The sequence below is a fragment of the Fulvia fulva genome, chromosome 14, assembly GCF_020509005.1.
Source record: "Fulvia fulva chromosome 14, complete sequence".
Taxonomy (NCBI): domain Eukaryota; kingdom Fungi; phylum Ascomycota; class Dothideomycetes; order Mycosphaerellales; family Mycosphaerellaceae; genus Fulvia; species Fulvia fulva.
In genome coordinates this window covers 192,083-211,188 of record NC_063025.1, presented here as the reverse complement: position 1 = coordinate 211,188, position 19,106 = coordinate 192,083, and the positions used below count along the sequence as shown (strand labels likewise).

Sequence of the window (19,106 nt, the reverse complement as noted above, 5' to 3'; positions counted from 1 at the left end):
CGCCCAGCAGGTCGAGCAAGCAAACAACCAAGCAACATACCTTCAAGGTATTGTGAACACCTTCCAGAACCTCGCCCCGCACGCCGACGACAACCGCCGCCAGCACTTCTCCAAGAAGGTCAACGACCCAGACGAGTTCGACGGCAACAAGAGCAAGTTTGAGGCATTTGAGACACAGCTCACCATCAAGCTGTTGGCTAATGCCGACCACTTTCCGCAAGAGAAGGACAAAGTCACGTACGTCTTCTCCCTCCTTCGGGGAGACGCCGCGGCTCAGGTACAACACTACATCGACAACGCTACGCAGACTATCGGCTGCCCGGACGTCCTCACCTTGATGCAGGACCTCCGTGCTGCCTTTGGTGATCCAGACCGTAGAGCCACCGCCCAGAACGCCATCCACAACCTCCTCCAGAAGAACAAGAGCTTCGCCGAGTACCTCGCGGCCTTCAACCGCGACATCGGGTTCACCGGCTACAACGAAGAGACCAAGAAGAGCACTCTCCGCCGTGGTTTGTCAGCAGAGCTTCTTCGAGCCCTCGAGGACAAGGACGTCGGTGCTATGAGCTTCCGTGAGCTCGTCGAGACCTGCCAGCGCCTCGACTCCAACATGAAACACACCGCCTCTCTCCTCGCTTCCCGTTCTCAAGGTCGTCAGCCTCGTGGTCCCGGAAGCCACTTCGCTGCTCCACTAGGCGCCGCCGCTCCTACGGCTCTCCCTCCCGTCTCTGTAGGTGACGCTATGGATCTCAGCGCTGGTGCCGCCGTCCCTCGAGTCCAGGGCCTCGTCAACGGTAAGCTCACTCCCGAAGAGAAGCTTCGCCGTCGCCAGGCCGGACTCTGCACCTACTGCGGCGGTCCAGGCCACATCGCAGCCAACTGTCCGCAGCTCGCTGCCCGTAACGCCCGCAACCCGGTTCGCGGCGCTGTCGGCGCTATCGAGCCTGCTCCTGCTGCTCCCGCTGAGCAGGAAAAAGCCTAGGTCTTCCTCATCGACGCGATGAAGACCAAGAACAACGTTTACCGAAAGTGAAGAGAGGAAAGAAGTTGAGGATCAATACAGCACAGCTAGACCTGTACGACGAGACGGGCAAGGACCACGCTTGCAAACCGTTCGTCACGAATGTAAATATCGGCTCAAAGAAACTCTCTTCTTCCAATCTCACTCTCATGGACACTGGCGCACTAGGCGAGTCTTTTATAGACTATAAACTCGCGACCTCTCTCAACCTCGAACCCCAGGAACTGAAGTACCCTCGCACCCTTGAACTCTTTGACGGCACGGAGACTACCACTGGTAAGATTACTCATGTTGTACACACGTCAATCACCCTCGGAGGCAAGCGTATGTCGATCACCAGCTTCCTTACGTCCCTACCGCATCAGAAGTTTATCCTCGGCCTCCCCTGGTTCAGACGACACCGACCTATCATCGACTGGACTTCCCTTACTGTCAGCTTCCCTCCAGAAGTTCCTCCGGCACCTCCGCCTTCTCCGCCGCCTCAGCGCGGTCCTGAGTATACCAAGATCTTCCAGGTGAACGCCGCTGCCTTCACCACTGCTGCTAAGCAGCCCAAAGCTCAAGTCTTCGCCGCCTCTCTCCGCGATATCGACATCGCCCTCGAGAAGCTCGACAAGAAGCGTACACCTACCGACCCTGCTACGAAGGTCCCTCCTTGGGCACACCACATCCTCCACGTATTCGATGCTAAAGCCGCAGACGAGCTGCCTCCTCATCGCCCTCACGACCACAAGATTGAGCTAGAAGAAGGTGCAGAGACACCGTTCGGACCGTTATATTCCATGTCCCGAGAAGAGCTTATCGTCCTCAAGAGATACCTCGAAGAGAACCTAAAGAAGGGGTTCATTCGAGCGAGCCGTTCCAGCGCTGGCAGTCCCGTCATGTTCGTCAAGAAGCCCGGCGGTGGTCTACGCTTCTGCGTAGACTACCGAGGCTTGAACGCTGTTACAAAGAAGAACCGCTACCCAATACCGTTGATTCAGGAGACGCTCGAGCGCCTCTCTAAGGCCAAGTACTTCACCAAGCTCGATGTCATCGCTGCGTTCAACAAGTTACGAATGGCAGAAGGACACGAGTATCTCACAGCCTTCCGTACTCGCTACGGGCTGTTCGAGTCGCTCGTTACGCCCTTCGGCGTTTGTAACGGGCCTAGTACCTTCCAGAACTTCATTAACGACATCCTTCAGGAGTTCCTCGATCAGTTCTGCACTGCCTACATCGACGACATCCTAGTCTACAGCGAGACCAAGGAGGAGCACCGCGAGCACGTCTGTAAGGTCCTTCAGAAGCTCGCAGACGCCGGCTTGCAGCTCGACATCGACAAGTGCGAGTTTGAGAAGACCGAAGTCAAGTTCCTTGGTTTGATCATTACCGCAGACGGCATCAAGATGGACCAAGAGAAGATCGACGCTATCGTCGAATGGGATGCTCCTACGAACGTCAAAGAGGTCCAGGGTTTCCTAGGCTTTGCCAACTTCTACCGCCGCTTCATCCACGCATTTTCGGGCGTGGTACGCCCTTTGACGAAGCTCACGCGCAAGGGTGAGAAGTTCGCCTGGACCGACGAATGCCAGGAGGCTTTTGACTTGCTCAAAGCGAAGTTTGTTAAGAACCCGCTTCTACGGCACTTCGATTTCGAACTGGAGACCCGTGTAGAGACCGACGCATCCGACGGCGTGGTGGGCGGTGTCCTGCTACAACGCCGCTCGCCTGAATCCCCCTGGTTACCTGTCGCCTTCCTCTCCAAGAAGATGACCGCTACGGAGTGTAACTACGAGATCTACGACAAGGAGCTTCTCGCCATCGTCAAAGCTTTCGAAGAGTGGCGCCCCGAGCTCGAAGGCTCTGCTATGCCCGTCCAAGTAAGCTCCGACCATAAGAACCTCGTCTACTTTATGAAGAGCAAGCTGCTCAATCGTCGCCAGGCCCGCTGGAGCGAGTTCCTCTCCCGGTTCAACTTCGTGATCTCGTACACGCCCGGCAAGGCCAACTCGATGGCCGACGCCCTTACCCGCCGCCCTGGTGACTCTCCAGTTGATCGAAGAGGGGGCCGGCAAATCGCAGGGCAACAAGTCATCAAAGAGCACAACCTCTCTTCCGAGCTTCGAGAGTACCTATCGAACGGCCAGCCTACGCTCGCCGCTTCCTTTGCTACTCTCGTGCTCGCTCCTGCCTACCTTGACGAGAGTGACGATGAATCCGAGCCTGAAGAATACGCCTCGGACGCTGAGGACTTGAACGACGATGAAGAGGGCTCAGTAACGACCGACGGCTCATCCGAATCAGACTTTGAGGGGTTTGATAATGAGGAGCAGCCCGAAGGCATTATGGCACGAGTACGAACAGCGTACGATGCCGACATAGACGCCCAAGAGTTAGTTCAGGCCCTTGGATCTGGCGCGAGGACATTCCCGGGCTTCTCGCTGTCCGAGTGCGAGCTCCAGGAAGGTGTCGTCTACTTCCGTAAGAAGCTTTACGTACCGCAGCCCGAAGGCTCTAATATCCGAGCTGAGATTCTTCAAATCATCCACGACTCCGCCTCTGGGGGTCACCCAGGCGTAGCCAAGACCCACAAGCTCCTCGCTAGGTGTTACTGGTGGCCGCATTCCTGGAAGGACGTCCGCCGCTACGTGCTGAACTGCGCTACTTGCCGAAGAGCCAAAGCTAACCGCCACCGTCCCCACGGTCTCTTGCACCCTCTCCCGGCTCCTGATCGTCCGTGGAAGCACATCACTATGGACTTTATCACCGATCTTCCTCACGGCAAGACCTTTAGCGGCGTGAAAGCAAAGGCCCTTCTAGTGATCGTGGACCGTCACTCCAAGGACCGGTACATGATCCCGTGCTGGAGCATGACCGCAAAGGAGACTGCTCGCTTGTTCTACGAATTCGTCTGGCGCTTTCAAGGCCTCCCGGATAGCATCACCTCTGACAGAGGCACCCAGTTCATCTCGCACTTCTGGAAGCGTCTGTGTGCTATCCTGGGCATCAAGCATAACCTCTCGACCAGTTTTCAGCCACAGACCGACGGCCAGACCGAAATTACGAACGCTATCCTCGAGCAGGTCCTTCGTTGCTTCGTCGACTACCACCAGAAGGATTGGCCTCAGCATATCCCTGCGGTGGAGTTCGCTACTCGTAACTGGGACTCGGAGACTACTGGCTACTCTCCCTTCTATACTACGAGAGGTTACCACCCTCGTACAGGCATGGAACCAGAAGAACCTCTCCCGCCTACCGAAGACGCAAACGAGCAAGCAGCAGACGCGTTCGCTACTATGCTCTCACAGATCCATGAAGAAGTTCACGACGAGATGGTGTACGCACAAGCAATCTACGAGGATCAAGCCAATCGTCGTCGCCAGCCAGCTCCCGACTACCAAGTAGGCGATATGGTCTACCTCAACTCTAAGAACATCAAGACGGACCGCCCCTCCAAGAAGCTGAACTGGAAGAACCTAGGTCCTTTTGAGATCACCGAGCGTATCAGTTCACACGCCTACCGTCTAGCTCTTCCTGCGAACATGAAGATCCACGACGTCTTCCATCCCGTACGCCTTCGGCCGTCGGCTGAGGACCCATTCCCGAACCAAAACCAAGACATGCCAGGTCCTCCCGATGAAGTAGAAGTCGACGAGCCTATTAACCTACCTTCTGACGACTATGCCGTCCGCAAGATCCGGGGAATCCGCGCAGAGCCTAACGACGTTGAAGGACTACCGCCGATCAAGTATGAAGTCGAATGGCAAGGTTGCCCTGAGTGGGATACCTCATGGGAACCTATCCAACATATCATCTTCAATCGTCAAGCAATCGAAGAATACCACGCCCGCGCAGACGGCCCAGAAGTCAACATCGGCAGGCTCTTCGAATCTGAGCTCTTCGACGGGGCTTACCAATGGTGTATCGACCATGACATCAGGCCTAGGCCTGGTACTGAAGCTGAACATCCTCGATATGTGGAACTACTACGGCTTCGTAGGAACTCAGCTTTGTTCGGGGGGGCTACTGTCATGGTCTCCCCACAGAGTGTACAGAAGGTGGGGACAGAAGAGCCTCAGAGCGCTCAGAAGTCGTCAAGAAGTGACAGTCCAGCTTGGTGTGTGAGCGCCAAGAATCACATGCCCCGCAACATTCACTACGGGACCCAGCCCTCCAAATTCACCCCTCTACCAAACTTTGAAGCACGTGGAAGACTCGGAACGTAGGGCAGGTTAGAATAAGGTTTTGAGCAAAGCTGCTGAGCGCGGCTTCGCACGGGTTAGCCCTGTTGATGCGGGGACACGCACTCGCGAGGGTCGCGTATAAATATCTGGCCTTCCCCAGGCCTCTCTTGCTTTCTTCGTCTTTTGTTTTGTGTAGCAATCATACCATACCCTTTTGTATCTACACTTCGCACCTGCATTCTCGCTTTCACCCTTATATCTTATAGGCCAGGCTCTCGCCCTAATAGATATATACCTATATAGGCCGGATAGGGTCCTAGAATAGGGGAATGACAAATCGATCTATCTATTTAGGTTATATTTGTTAAGACGATGTTATCGAAGCGCTAATAGATCCCGTGTTTTCTTTAGGCCGCGTTATATACGTTTATAGGATCAGCCTAAGTAGTATTCGGTTATTAAGGGCATAGTCTAGACAGGTTCCGTACTAGGGTTCGGCGGCTTCTAAGGATACCTCTCTCCGCGAAGTAGACGTTAGCTATAACACGGTATATCGGGCCGCCGATTAATCGTATAATCGTGTACGGTACATATCGGTAAGAGAGACACCCCCGAGACTTAAGACGGAAAGTATATATATCTATTATACCTAGACCTACGTAGATAACTCGTGAAATTACGAGCGATACGAGCGCGAGTATTAGCCTCTTTAACGAGTTCCCGCCTATATCTATATACTTCTTTAGTTACATTTCGATCTAAAGTCAAGCCGGTACGGAATTAGCCGGGACAATCTAATATATACTCGCCTCCGGTATAGGTAGTATATATTGTCTCCTCTCTATCGAGATCGATAGGCGGATAAACATAACTAACGTACGGTACTAGAGTACCGCCGTTATACGTTATACTAAGAGATCGAGCGATACTATCTACACTAGTGCCGTTAGGTAGCCTATATATACGTAGGTTACGAGCACTAGTACTAGTAGCGCCGTTTTACGTAGCCTAAACTTCAAGGAATTTGTTCGAGCTATCCGGACCTTTAACGTTAAGAAAGTCGTTCACTACGATAGGCCTACCAATTTCGCCTTAAATAGTCCGTCTAAGTGTACCTTTAAGGAGCTCCTATTCAATATTATTAGGAGCGACACTACGATAGAAGTTAGGTTTTAGGTCCTTTATCTCCGAAGTTCCTTTGTTATATAATAGCTTTAAATCCTTTATCTACGTATTCTAGGTATAGGTATCGCGTCTATATCCGGGACAAGATATAAAGTAATCGGTGAAGTATATAACCTCGTCTCCGTTCTTATAGTCGGCATTAACTTGCTCGAAATCGCGGAATTTATAGTCGGAGGAGCGAGAGGGTCCCCGTAGAGGGGATAACGATATAAAGTCTAGTCCCGGTAATTATAGCGCTACGCTATATAGATCTATTAGGAATTTCGATCGCGAGCGAGGACGTATCTAGAGTATGTCGGAGAGAATGTCGTCGTCGGTTGGTTTAAGGTTAAATTAAGGTTGAATTAAGCGAAGAATTTACCACGCTTGCTCTAGTTGTTTGTTTACGCTCGGAGCGGAATCTAGGAATACAGTTCAACGCGGCACACAACATCGCTATGCATATTTTGTTTCTGCAATGAGCGACATCTCGGAACACAGCACGAACCGAAGCGTGGGTACGTATCAGCACGACTTGATCCAAGCGTCGCTGCTGTACGAGTGGAAGCTGCAGTCCAAGCAGACGGCTACTGACGGCTATTACAACATTGCCGTGGCGCGAGAGCATGTCGATCAGCCAAGGCCAGTGCGCGCACTCTACACGCCTCTACAACCCACGACTGTACGCCCGCCTTTCCGAATCCCGAGGGTCAGGCTCGTGATCGCCGTTGCAGCAGCAATCGCGTGTACCGCTGTGGTCCTCGACAATCTTCGACACGCCTTGGGTCGTTTCCGCGGACATGAGGAGAATACGTGGTCGAGCAATGCATCAGTGGCCTCCACCGAGCTCCCTGTACATGTGCGTCCCGCTGACTACGAGGCATTCGATCGCATTGCGATGATGCTGCCTTCACACTGGCTCGACTGGCTGTCTAATCCACCATATATCAACGTTGATCTCGAATGGCCTACACCATCTTCAGCCTCGCTTAGGCAAGCGCACGACACACTCAATCGGCTCATCACTTCCAATACCATCTACCACCTCGACACGAACGCGCTCCTTGAACGGCTTCGTCATGCCAACGGCTGGCCTGAAGACAGCAACGATGAACAGTTTGCGAGCGAGATTTTGCTGGATGGCAGGAGACTGGCTTGGCTCCACGATGCCGGGCATTGCTACGTGACCTATCCGGCAGTCTACTGTCGGCTACGACATCCGTACCTCGTCGCGCAGGTGCAATCGACGCTGCTCAATCCTTGGGAGGCACTGCTGGCGTATGAGCTGGACTATCTACGTCACGCACACGCCCTTCTCCGCCTCCTGGGACGTCTGTCCTCTCAACAGCTCAGCGACTTTCCGCTGTCGCTCGAGGACCTCCTCGCCGAGTCCGCGAGGCAGAGCCTTCCCTTTCCCCCTCCTCCTCCTCCAACGCCTGGCTCTAACATTCTTCCACACGGCCTCGATCCCACCAAGCTCGCTACCTACTACCAACACTTCGCCTACGTAGCCTTCCTCGAGCTTTCCTCGCACACCCTGCAACCCGAGTTCCAAGCCCGGATCGACCGGCTGGAGCGTTTCCAACAAAAGCTTCACACCCAACGTCAATGTCTCCAAAACGACCACCCAGCTATCGTCGTGCCAGCCTTCCATCGCGAGGCTGTCGACTGGGTAGCCAACGATGCAGCCTACACCCTGCGTACTAGGACCTTCGTCAACGCCACCAGGATGCGCCACAATGCTTGCACCTGGTCACTCGAACGGCTGCCCGTCCTCGACGACGACCAACGAAACCCAGAAGCCGCACACTCCTCACTCCACCACGCGGTCTCATTCATCTCGACTCCCCAGCATGCACAAGACGTGCAACTCGACGCCCTTCGCGCCGCTCGCGTTCACCACTACAACATTCTTGCAGATGCGCTCTGGTTCTCCCCCAACGGCTTGCCCAGCGTGCGATGGCACTGGAACGAAGGTGGCAGCTGGACATGGACGTGGGAGGGCCGCGTCGAGGAGCAGTGGCGAGAGCGGATCACGCAGCAAGTCCAGGACGTGATGAAGGTGTTGGCCAAAGACTACCAGCGGCCCGGTGTGGGTGGCGAGCGCACGGAGAAAGAGGTGCAGGGTATGGAAGACGGGAAGCTCCTACCGCTGGCTTCGCGGCGTGATGCGGCTGAGCTCCTGTGGCGTTGGCCGCGGCTGACGAGTAGGATGGATTGTAAGATAAGGTATCAGGGTCGAGATGGAGATGGGGGCGAGGCTTTGCCATAGAGCTGTAGAGGGAGCAATTGGAAACGGAAGAGTGTGCGATTGCCGGGGTAGTAATGAATGGCCTGGCAGCAACAGTACTAACATGAATGCTTTTTGTTCTTACGATCTCCCATGACATCCACACGAAACGTAAAGACGGTGGGCATATATTTGGGACCAGGACATGGCTATCCAGATTCCCATCATCCTCCTGACATCGGCTCCACGATTGCTGTCCAGCAGTACCCCATGCCCGATCGTGGTGGTTATCTAAACAGAGTAAAGTGGGTGGATCGTGTGATGAAGGTGGTGCATTGCCAGGAGTAAGCTCAAAGGGCTAAACACACTCGCAGCTTTCCTTTCCCCTCCTGTTATCAAAGGTGTTCCTGTAAACCTAGGAGAACCTGTTACTTCTATCGACGTCGGGCCTCTGCACCTCATATTGAGTACCGCAAGCATAGAGGCACTCGGGAAGGGCAAAGGCACGCTTGGGTCAAGTGTCCGTTCCGTACACCCGTATGTCCATGGTAAGTAAGTAGTAAAAGCCCTGCCATTGCCTTGATATCAGACTATAGGAAACTATGGATCATGTCGTAAGTCGTAGCTCTCACTCGCTCTTTCACACTGATGTCGTTAATCGTAGCGCCCACTCGCTCGGTATGCCCTTTTTTCTTGTCTTTTCGGTTGCTTTCTTGATAGTGGATCCATTGCATCTCATCTCATCCCGTCCCATCCCGTCCCATCCCGTCCCATCCCATCCCTCTCCTCGTAAGTAGTATCGCCGGTTCATAGAGCTGGAGCATAGTAGCATCCGCAATGCTACGGACAGCCCATTCTCCCATCTTCAATGACGTGGTTCAGACTTCAGCGTAAGTCAGACGCTCGCCCTTGGATCCAATCATGGTCTTGATGCGAGTAGAACGACGGAGACCGTTACCGTCTTTGGTGGTAGTGGCGGTGGCTGGAATCTTGTCGGTAGCGGCGGCATTGTTGACATTCTGACGGAAGGTCTTGCTCGCGTTGTTGGTGGAAGTGCGGGGAGCGTACTGGTCCAGGATGGCTTGGTAGCCGGTGCGGCTGGGGACGAGAGCTGGTGAGGCCTTGGTTCCTCCAGTGGTGGAAGTGCGTCCGGCATACTTGTCCAGGATGGCTTGGTAGTCGGTGCGGCTGGGGACGGAAGCTGGCAAGACATTCGGTCCTCCCGTAGTGGCAGCGATGGGCGACTTCTTGACTTTGTTGCCGATGGTCACCTTTGGTGCAGCAGGAGGGCCAAGGAGGTACTTGTCGACAACCGACTGGAAGCTCGCAGTAAGAGGAATGTTTCCCAGAGCAGGTGAGGAGGAAGTAGCAGTCTGGCCCTTGACCGCCTGGGCTGCGCGAGCCTCGGTGCGGGCAAGAATGTCTTTGACTGAGCAGGCGTTCATGGCCTGAACAGTGCAGTCCTTTGGAGTGATGGCTTCCTTGGCAGACGGCTTCTGCTGCATGTTGGTGGTCTTTGGTGAGGTTGGTGGAGCAATGTCGGCGGTCGTGAGCGCCTTCTGCTTCTCAGCACGGTCACGCAGGCACTGTAGGTACTCTTGAGTGCGGCAGGCCTGGGCTTGCTTGACTGCGATGCGTTGGGCCTTGGCAGCACGTCGCTCAACCAGACGCTCCTTCTCGAGACGCTCGTTCTCCAGACGCTCGTTCTCCAGACGGATCAGGTCCTGACGCTCCTTCTCCAGACGGATCAGGTCCTGACGCTCCTTCTCCAATCGGATCTGATCCTGACGCTTGTTCTCCAAACGGATCAGGTCCTGACGCTCCTTCTCCAAACGGATCTGATCCTGACGCTTGTTCTCCAAACGGATCTGGTCCTGACGCTCCTTCTCTAGACGGATCTGATCCTCACGCTTCTGTTGTAGACGAGCCAGCTGCTTCTGCTCACGGGAAAGAAGAGCACGAGCCTCGACCATGGCTTGAGCTTGAGCCTGGTCCTGTTGAGCTTGAGTCTGCTGAGCCTGGGCCTGTTGAGCTTCAGCATTGGCTTGAGCCTGTGCTTGGCTCTGGAAGTCGTTGGGGTCATTGGTAGCCTCGGTCATGGTGATTTCTGTTATAGCAGCCTCGCTGATGGCATCCTCCTCAACAGCAGAACCCGCTTGCTGCAAAGCAGAACCCTCTTCCTCGAAAGCAGAACCCTCTTCCTCGAAAGCAGAGTCCTCGACGAACGCTACCGTTTGACGAACCAAAGCTGCTGGCCCAATGAACGGACGGTCTATGGCTGGGCGATCGACCTTCATGCTAGCTTCCATCGATTCAAAGCTGGCCTGGTTTTCGAGAGGTGTCTTGCCATAGATGAAGCCGCCGGGGAGGGCCCACTGGACTGTGAAGGCCTTCCAGGTAGCAGTCCAGACCTTGGTGTTGGAGTCTTGGACCTCGACCATACCAGGACGAAGCTTGTCGGTGTTGACGTTGTTCCGAACGAAAGCAAGGAGCTTAGTGGCAAGAGGTTCGAGAAGATCGGTGTCCTGGACAGCGGTCTCCCAGCCCATGAAGATGATAAAGGCAATCATCTCCTCCGCGTTGGCAGGAAGTGCATGAGCAGAGATCTGGTGGAGGGCGCAATAGCCAATGGCCTTGGCCTTTTGCATTGGAGTGAGAAGCATACGACCGTTACCGGAGCGAAGATCGCCCTCGGTGAGGTTGGCGTACATGTTTATGGCGGACATGATGTAGATTGCGAGTAATGATTGGAGACCTGGCGTACTGATGTGGTGTTGGTGGTTTCGAAAGATGAAGTCCTGGAGACCTGATCGTTGTCGAAAGATCGATGAAGTCCTGGAGACCTAATCGTTGTCGAAGATGGTTAGATAGTTGAAGTCCTGGAGACCTGATCGTTGTCGAAAGATCGATGAAGTCCTGGAGACCTAATCGTTGTCGAAGATGGTTAGATAGTTGAAGTCCTGGAGACCTGATCGTTGTCGAAAGATCGATGAAGTCCTGGAGACCTGATCCTTGTCGAAGATGGATGAAGTCCTGGAGTCTTTGGTTGAAGTTCCTGGCGTGCGGATGTTTTCTGAAGACTTGATGAAGACCTGGAGTACCAGTTGATTCTTTCTGATGATTCTTTCTGATGATTCTTTCTGATGATTCTTTCTGATGATTCTTTCTGATGATTCTTTCTGATGATGTCTTGCTTGATGACTCTTTCGAATGCTGCACATCGAAGTTAGCATGTTGATCTTGTCATAAGGAAGGAGAAGGAGAAGAAGAAGAAGAAGAAGAAGAAGAAGAGGACAACATACCTTGGAAAGCACAGCACAGTGTCAAGGCTTGTTAATGAAACCCAGCAATGGTTGTGTTCGTGTGTTGTTAGATGGAAGTCTGAAGGCGATGGAGAGAGCAGTCAGTACGTAGCTTGGCTGAGAGGCAAAGTTGTTGATGTGTCGGTGATATTGTGGTGAGAGTTGGGTTGGGTTGGATGGAGATGGAGATTATATAGCCAGAAAAAAAGAGCCAGCCAGCAAAGCAGCAAAGCAGTGGGAGGAGGTAGAGAAAGAGGAATACTTGTAGACGATTTCCATGTTTGGCATAGCAGTCGATACGACTTCCGGATTCGTCTCGTGCCCGAAACCGCGTCAAGCAGAAGTGCTAGTACGAGCTCTTTGCGGAAACAAGGAGCGATGGCAGCGGTGAGGTATGCGAAGGAGAGATGGACTTGCGGTTTGGGATAAGCGATTTGGGACTAGCGGCTCACGACTGGCGGCTGGCTGTCAAGTGTCAACTTTAGAGAGAAGAGCTGACTGTCAACTGTCAACTCGCGAGTTGTGAGACGGGAGGCTGGGGCATCAGGTACATGTGGCGTCCGGCGTCTAGCGTCCGGCGTCCGGCATGTGGCGTGAGGCGTGTGGGCACACCCAGTGAGGCCAGCAGGTCAAATGAAGAGCACGATGATGAATGTAGTTGGCGTATCAACATCATCATTGGTAGGCCAAAGAAGAAGTGCATGTGTTTCCTAATGGAAAAAAGTCGACGCATCATGGTTGCAGCCTCAGGCATCCAGGTACCGCCCGCGTGGCCAAGCGTGCACAAGCGCGTGCAACCCTAGTCGTTCATCGTTCGTCGTTCATCGTTCATCCAAACCATCGGGACTTGCGTTGCCCCACATCCATACCAATACCAATGTTGGAACATTCACCATCAACCCATCAACCCTCCTCCTGCCTGCTGAACGCCGACTTCAATGCTTCATGTTGCCGCCTGCCATGGACATTCCGCCCCCGATGCGGCAATCGTTGGTCTACCTCTTCCACGCTAACTTCTTTCCATACATTGCCACTGCCGAACCAAGCAGTACGCTCCGTGTTGGACCTCTTGAGCTGTGCACTGCGCTGTCTCACTCTGCGACCACTCCCACTCACAAAGCAGGCGAAGCCCCGCTGTACTGTGGAGCCAGCTGCCTTCTCTTGATAGCAGGCGGCGGCAGGATGGTGGGCGGTAGAATGTTGAAGAGCCACTTCGCACTTTGCCATATCCAACCACTCCATCTTGCAAACTTCTACCTCTGTGCTTTGCAGAAGCCTCTGCCCCTACACTCGCTCTTCTGCTTGGTCAAAGCCTCCATTGACACTACAGCAATCGTCTTACGAACACCGCCCACAATCCTCCCGATCCAATCCTACCCTTACCGACCACACAATGGCACTCGGCGACCAACAGTGGAAGTATGATCTCCTCGCCAAGCTGAGCCCTGCCTGCACGATCAAAGCTCCACACACCATCAACTGCGCCATCTCCGACTGCAAGCGCCAACTCGGCGCTACAAAGCGCTACACCATTGCCGAACGTCTCCTCGACCTGCCGCATTTTGTCGGACTGGGTAACCACGATGCATTCGAATATACGCTCGCCCGCCTCTGGCGATGGATGAAGTGTCCAAACCACATCGACCGCCAGGACCTCGAAAGCGTACCGGAGGAGTGGGTTACAGATGGGGCCGCCTGGAGCATTGTAGCGGCCATGGACATACCGAGCGGCAGCGAGGAACAAGAGGTGGTCAGCGGCAGCGAGGAACAACAGGTGGCCAGCGGCAGCGAGGAACAAAAGGTGGCCAGCGGCAGCGAGGAACACACGGTGACCACAAAGCGTGCTGCCAAAGTCGACAACGTGGGCGAGACGAACAGTCCTGCTCGCAACAAGCGCTCTCGCAAGGCTAAGAACAAGCGCAAGGTCAAGGGCAAGAGCAAGAGCGAGGGATCCGGCGCCGAGGGCGATGGGCGCGAGAGACGATACATCTTCCAGACTCCAGTGACTCCAGCCAGCAAGGTCTTCGCATCGTCGCCGCCAGCCCAGCAATCTCAGCAGCGACCTTCCCGTCATCTTGGATCTCTGTTCAGCACGCCTCCTAGGGCACACACTCTTGCCTCCTCCAGTTCCTTCTCCCAGCAGCAGACTTCCCGTCATCTTGGATCTCCATTCCGCACGCCTCCTGCGGCAGACACTCTTGCCTTGTCCTCCAACACCACAACCCCAGCCCCGTTGACGGCAACCCCGACACCCATTGCCTCCCGAGCCATGGCGACAGCAGTAGCCAACTCTTCACCTGCCACGACGACCACAATGCACCCCAGCTTCGACCATCTTCTTCCACCACCAGCACTCGCTGCTACCTCCTCCAGCACCAACTTCCCGGCCCAGTCTGACCCTCTTCCAGCGGCTGCAATTCCTCCAACATCAGCGCCAATGCTTCGCCAATGCCCAGTCTGCCACGTGCAACGCGATGAGCTCTTGGACGAAGCTTCCGGCGGATGCTTCAACTGTTGGCTTGCCGATGTCAACTTCAACGCCAACAACAACCCCTACATCGACTACACCAAGACTGTTTGAGTACTTGCCCGGCGACAAAGGCCATGCAGTATTGGTGGGGATGAGGGAAGATTGGGAAAGGGAACAGGGTTTGGATACAACGTTGGAGGGCTACAGGGAGGAAGAAACAGTTTGGGCAAGAAAGAAAACAGACAATGAATAACGACAACGAGACGACATGAGGACGATTGATGACAAGTGGGACATGGATGGCGAAAGGAATTTCGAACAAGAAAAATTGGACAAAACACAAGGGTCTTGGGGTATCTGCGGGGTTGGCGGGAACACCCGCCTCGAGATGCGGATGCAGTCACGAGCATGCAGCTCTGCTGGTGATAAACGTATGCACACCGTCAGCACCACGGCGTCCTGTTTCTGGGACGCACGACATGCATACAACACATGTACGCCTCATCATGTGCTATGCCATAGGATGGGGTAGGGTGTTCTCTCAAGGAATTGAAGACGGAGAAAGAACCAAAAAAAGATGGGAAGTGGAAGTTGGGACACTGCAGTACAGCAACAGCACAGCAGAGAGCTGACTTGACTGCCTTGAGTTCAGGTCGGGTCAGGTCAGGTCAGGTTAGCAAGCCAAAGCCAAAGCCAAAAAAGAAGCTCGAATCTACCAGTACTCATATCTCTCATCTCACATCTCACCTCTCCCCTCTCACCTCTCACCTCTCCCCTCTCCCCTCTCACCTCTCACCTCTTACATGAACTCTTTTCCCCATCTTTTCCACTCCTCGTCCTCTATGCAGTTGGGAAGTCAAAATAACCGCCTTGACTTCCGTGATGTGATGTTGCTGTAGTCCATCTTCGGTGTTGCGGTGTCGCGGTATTGTGTGGGGCTGGCTGGCCGGAGCGGAGGTCAGGTCAGGTCAGGTCAGGGCGCCGCCAAACAACATTGAACCTGGAAACGAAACAAACCAAACCAGATATCGCATCTCCACGACTACCACTACGACTACGACTACCCATCTCTTTGTCTTTGTCTGTTCACTCACAACAGACTAGATTTCTGCTTGGTCGATACGGCAATTTGAGTTTCTTGTTGTGGATGGAATTCGCCGTGAAGCGTTTTTCCTGTTGTGTGTTGTTTGACACATACATGTACACACGTCAACTGACATCATCAGCGCTGCTTTCAATGTTGTGATGGCGCCCACGGCGAAGGATGACGAGGGAGCTGCGACGTTGAAGGCAATGGCACCGAAGCCTGACGAAGTAGCTGCGACATTGAAGCCTCCGCCGACATTGAAGCCAGCGACATCGAAGCCTCCGCCGACACGCGACACCCCTGCGATATCCAAGTCTGCGCTGACTGCGCCGACTGCCTCGACTGCCCCAACACGCGAAGCACCTGCGCCAGCGAAGCCTCCACCACCACGCGAAACCCCTGTATCCGGACTCCAGCAATGCATCGCCGACGAGTTTAAGCAGTTGATGAAGCACGAAGAGGCGCTGCAGGCGTTGTGGCAGCGCGTCAAGGAGGGGGAACAGCAACAACCACTGTCAAAGGAAGTCGCCTCGGCTGGCCGACAGTACGCGCAACAACTCCAGGCTGCTGCGGTCCCCGCGCGACAGAGACGGAGGCATCTCTTGCAATGGGATGTGGGGCGACGGTCGCTGTCGGCAAAAGCCATACAACGATCAGACGCTGTGATCAAGGGTTGGGGAGAAGGAGCAGCGGCGGCCGAGGAGCACAAGCACAGCGACGACCATGGCCAGCTTGCGCAGCAACCAAAGGCATCATGGCAAGGCAAAGAAGCCGACAAGGCCGCCACCACGCTTGTCAATCCTTCTCTTGGTCGAGGCGAGCTTGTTGCACGTCGCTGCGCGATGATGCTCATAGGATTGGTGGCAGTGTTGCTGATATGCTACGCGACCTTCCACCAACCTCGGCCACTCACACTGTCGAATCAAACTCTGGATGTCCTCGGACAGCCCAAGCGGATCACGCCGCGCATCTCGCAGCGTCTCTCTTCGATCGAAACAGCGCTGCAGGCCACCATATCCGACATGAACGGGCTGCTGGCTCCAGAAGCTCGAGAAGCGTACGACCGAGCGCACGAATATGTGCAGCGGGTGCGGCAGCTATGGGTCGACAACGGCGCCATCTTCGATCAACCACTCGACATGGACGTGCGCACGGCAACGCGTCTCCACGAGATCGCCGACTACGCGGGCAACCACTGGTGGCACATGTCGACGATTCTTAGCTGGCCGGCACTGTCATATGTGTTGCCCACTGCAGCGGCATGGCCATGGGTCAGCAACCGTGCCGGGTTGCAGATGGGAGCCGTGCTGGCCAGACACCAGGAAGACAAGAGGCTCTGGGCGCAGCGTGCCAGCGAAGCAGCAGCACAGGGTCGGCGATATCTTGCCGCAGCGCAAGACGAGCTGCTTACGGCGCAGACGTTGTGGTTGCCAATCGAGGCCAAGGAGGCGTTGACGCCCGAGGGGGTCGAGGTGGTGGCGGCGTCGCAGCGTGGCAGCGTCATGGCGACACAGCTGCAGAATGTGCGGGAAAAGATTGGAGAGGAGGACATGGGGACATCGACGGTGTTGACTCGAGTCTGGGCATCGTCATCGTCATCGTCAGCGGCGAAGAGGAGCAGGGAATTGTTGGAGCAGGATAATAACAAGAAGGATGGTGTGGATGATGGGCTGGCGGCACACAACAACAAGATACGTGAGGAACTCCTGACTCAACCTCTGCCTGAGCTCCGCCATTGGGCCCGCCGCATTCGTTCTGTAGCCGAGTGCCGGCTGGAGCCGGGCTGTAGTGTGGTCTGATGACTCAGTTCAACGTTGTCAGCGAAGACGTCAACAATGGGGGCAACATTGAAGTCGGTTCTCAATAGTACATAACTACATATATTCACTATATGCACTTGGAGAAGATACCTTGCCATCTTGTCTAGTTGGCCTTATAGGTAAACTTCAGGACTGCTTTAGCCTGTAGCTCAACACTCAACACTCAACACTCAACACGCTAGACGAGGTGCACAACAAACTCCCATATAACAGAGAGTCTTCTCCCACGACCAGCATCTTCAGCCTCACAGATCACTCTACCTGTTCACGGGATAAGTTCATGTCTACGACCCCTATATACTTATCCTCGACGTATTCCGGTATGGTATAGGGACGTAGCTAGCAGGCGACAAGCTGACTTTGGAGAGAAACTTGGACCGAGAGAAGGGGTAAAGGGATGCTGCTGTGCGTATAAACCTCTCTCTCTCTCTCATTCTCAAAACGACTCTGAGCCGGGCTACGTACCGTACTGTATAAGAATATACGTACACCTTGTATCAAGCCAAGCCAAGCCAAGCCAAGCCAATAGACATCAAGTCTCCTCACAAGCTGAGCTGCTACTCACTCGATCAAATTCACATCTCCCTCCCTCCTAATATCCCAATATCCCCACCTGCAATGAAAACCAAACCCGGACCCTCCCCTTAATCCGACAACTCAAGCTCCGACAGCCGGGCCCTGAGCTCCGCGGCTGCGACGCGAAGAAGCTGGTAGTCGTGCAACAATTGCGCGCGCGATCGCCCGGCTTCTGCGTGGTGGTGGTGGTGGTGGTGGTGGTGCTCCTCGTCGTCGTCATAGGGTCCGCGGTCCTCGTCCTGCTTGGCTTGGTCTGCGTGATGATCTTGGGGTGGGGATCGTTGTGATTGCTCCTGCTTTGCCTGGTCCTTGACCTTGTCCTTGTCCTTGCCCTTGCCCGTGAGCTGGTCGTCCTGCTTGCCCTTGCCATTGCCCTTGCCCGTGAGCTGGTCGTCCTGCTTGCCCTTGCCATTGCCCTTGCTCTTGAGCTGGTCTTCCTGCTTGACCTTGCCCTGGCTCTTGCTCTTGAGCTGGTCGTCCTGCTGGACCTTGCCCTGGCTCTTGAGCTTCTTTTTCTGGGATTCCTTGCCGCCGCCGTCCTGGGGAACACTGCCCTGTACTTGCTCCAGATCCTCGTCCTCGACCATGGCCGGTTTCGCTTTCTTCTCGAGAAGCTTCATGCTGTATGTCTCTTGCGCAGCGCGCTGCTCGTCCCACCACACTCCCAAGGCAGCCTCAACCAATGTCGCCACGGGACCATGCTCAGCAGTATCCCAGAATCCACCTTGTCGACGTATATCGTGCCTGACTGCCTTGCGGCCTTCGACTCGCTTTGCCACGCGCCGTAGCAACTCTCGAACGACAGCGTGGTCCTCATCCGCGTGCAAGAAGTGCAGATTGTTGGTGAGCTCGTAGAGGAGGCTAGGGATTGGAAGGGCGTGGGTGCCGCCGAGGCCATGTTCGACACAAAAGGCTTCGAGTTCGGCGTTTTGGGTGGAGTCGTATGTGAGATTGAAGGCTGGTCTGTTCTGGTTGGGAGGATCTCGCCGCGCGAGGAGTTGTGCGCCGGTGTAGGCGCGCAAGCCGTAGGTGTATCCCTGTCCGGTGGTGGCCATTATGCGGCACGATTGGAGTACTGCTGCTTCTGTGAGTGTATGTGTGTGCGTGTGTGTGGATGAGAGAGAGAGAGAGGGAGGGAGGGAGCAAGTAAGGCGACGCGACGGCACAGCGAAGCGAAGCGAAGCGCGCGCGAGCGTCCGGAAAGTTCTGTGTAACACAAACAACTTGGTTGTGTTGTGTGGTTCTTTTAGCTTTCTCCTCCACTGTACCG

General features: G+C 54.7%; 5 protein-coding genes across 5 annotated transcripts; 3 read left to right on the top strand and 2 right to left on the bottom strand.

Moving 5' to 3' along the window:
- Window positions 1-6,829: 6,829 nt before the first annotated feature.
- CLAFUR5_14642 (uncharacterized protein) lies at window positions 6,830-8,623 on the top strand (the record flags this gene model as incomplete). The annotated part of the gene is made up of 1 exon (XM_047913790.1): window positions 6,830-8,623. The coding sequence occupies one exon, from the start codon at window positions 6,830-6,832 to the stop codon at window positions 8,621-8,623; it is 1,794 nt and encodes a 597-aa protein (XP_047769794.1).
- An 836-nt stretch (window positions 8,624-9,459) lies between these two features.
- On the bottom strand, window positions 9,460-11,307 carry CLAFUR5_14641 (Reticulocyte-binding protein 2 a; the record flags this gene model as incomplete). Its single annotated transcript, XM_047913789.1, has 1 exon — window positions 9,460-11,307. The coding sequence occupies one exon, from the start codon at window positions 11,305-11,307 to the stop codon at window positions 9,460-9,462; it is 1,848 nt and encodes a 615-aa protein (XP_047769793.1).
- A 1,969-nt stretch (window positions 11,308-13,276) lies between these two features.
- On the top strand, window positions 13,277-14,464 carry CLAFUR5_14640 (uncharacterized protein; the record flags this gene model as incomplete). Its single annotated transcript, XM_047913788.1, has 1 exon — window positions 13,277-14,464. The coding sequence occupies one exon, from the start codon at window positions 13,277-13,279 to the stop codon at window positions 14,462-14,464; it is 1,188 nt and encodes a 395-aa protein (XP_047769791.1).
- Window positions 14,465-15,598: 1,134 nt separating this feature from the next.
- CLAFUR5_14639 (uncharacterized protein) lies at window positions 15,599-17,239 on the top strand (the record flags this gene model as incomplete). Its single annotated transcript, XM_047913787.1, has 1 exon — window positions 15,599-17,239. The coding sequence occupies one exon, from the start codon at window positions 15,599-15,601 to the stop codon at window positions 17,237-17,239; it is 1,641 nt and encodes a 546-aa protein (XP_047769777.1).
- Window positions 17,240-17,904: 665 nt separating this feature from the next.
- On the bottom strand, window positions 17,905-18,891 carry CLAFUR5_14638 (uncharacterized protein; the record flags this gene model as incomplete). Its single annotated transcript, XM_047913786.1, has 1 exon — window positions 17,905-18,891. The coding sequence occupies one exon, from the start codon at window positions 18,889-18,891 to the stop codon at window positions 17,905-17,907; it is 987 nt and encodes a 328-aa protein (XP_047769789.1).
- Window positions 18,892-19,106: the final 215 nt, after the last annotated feature.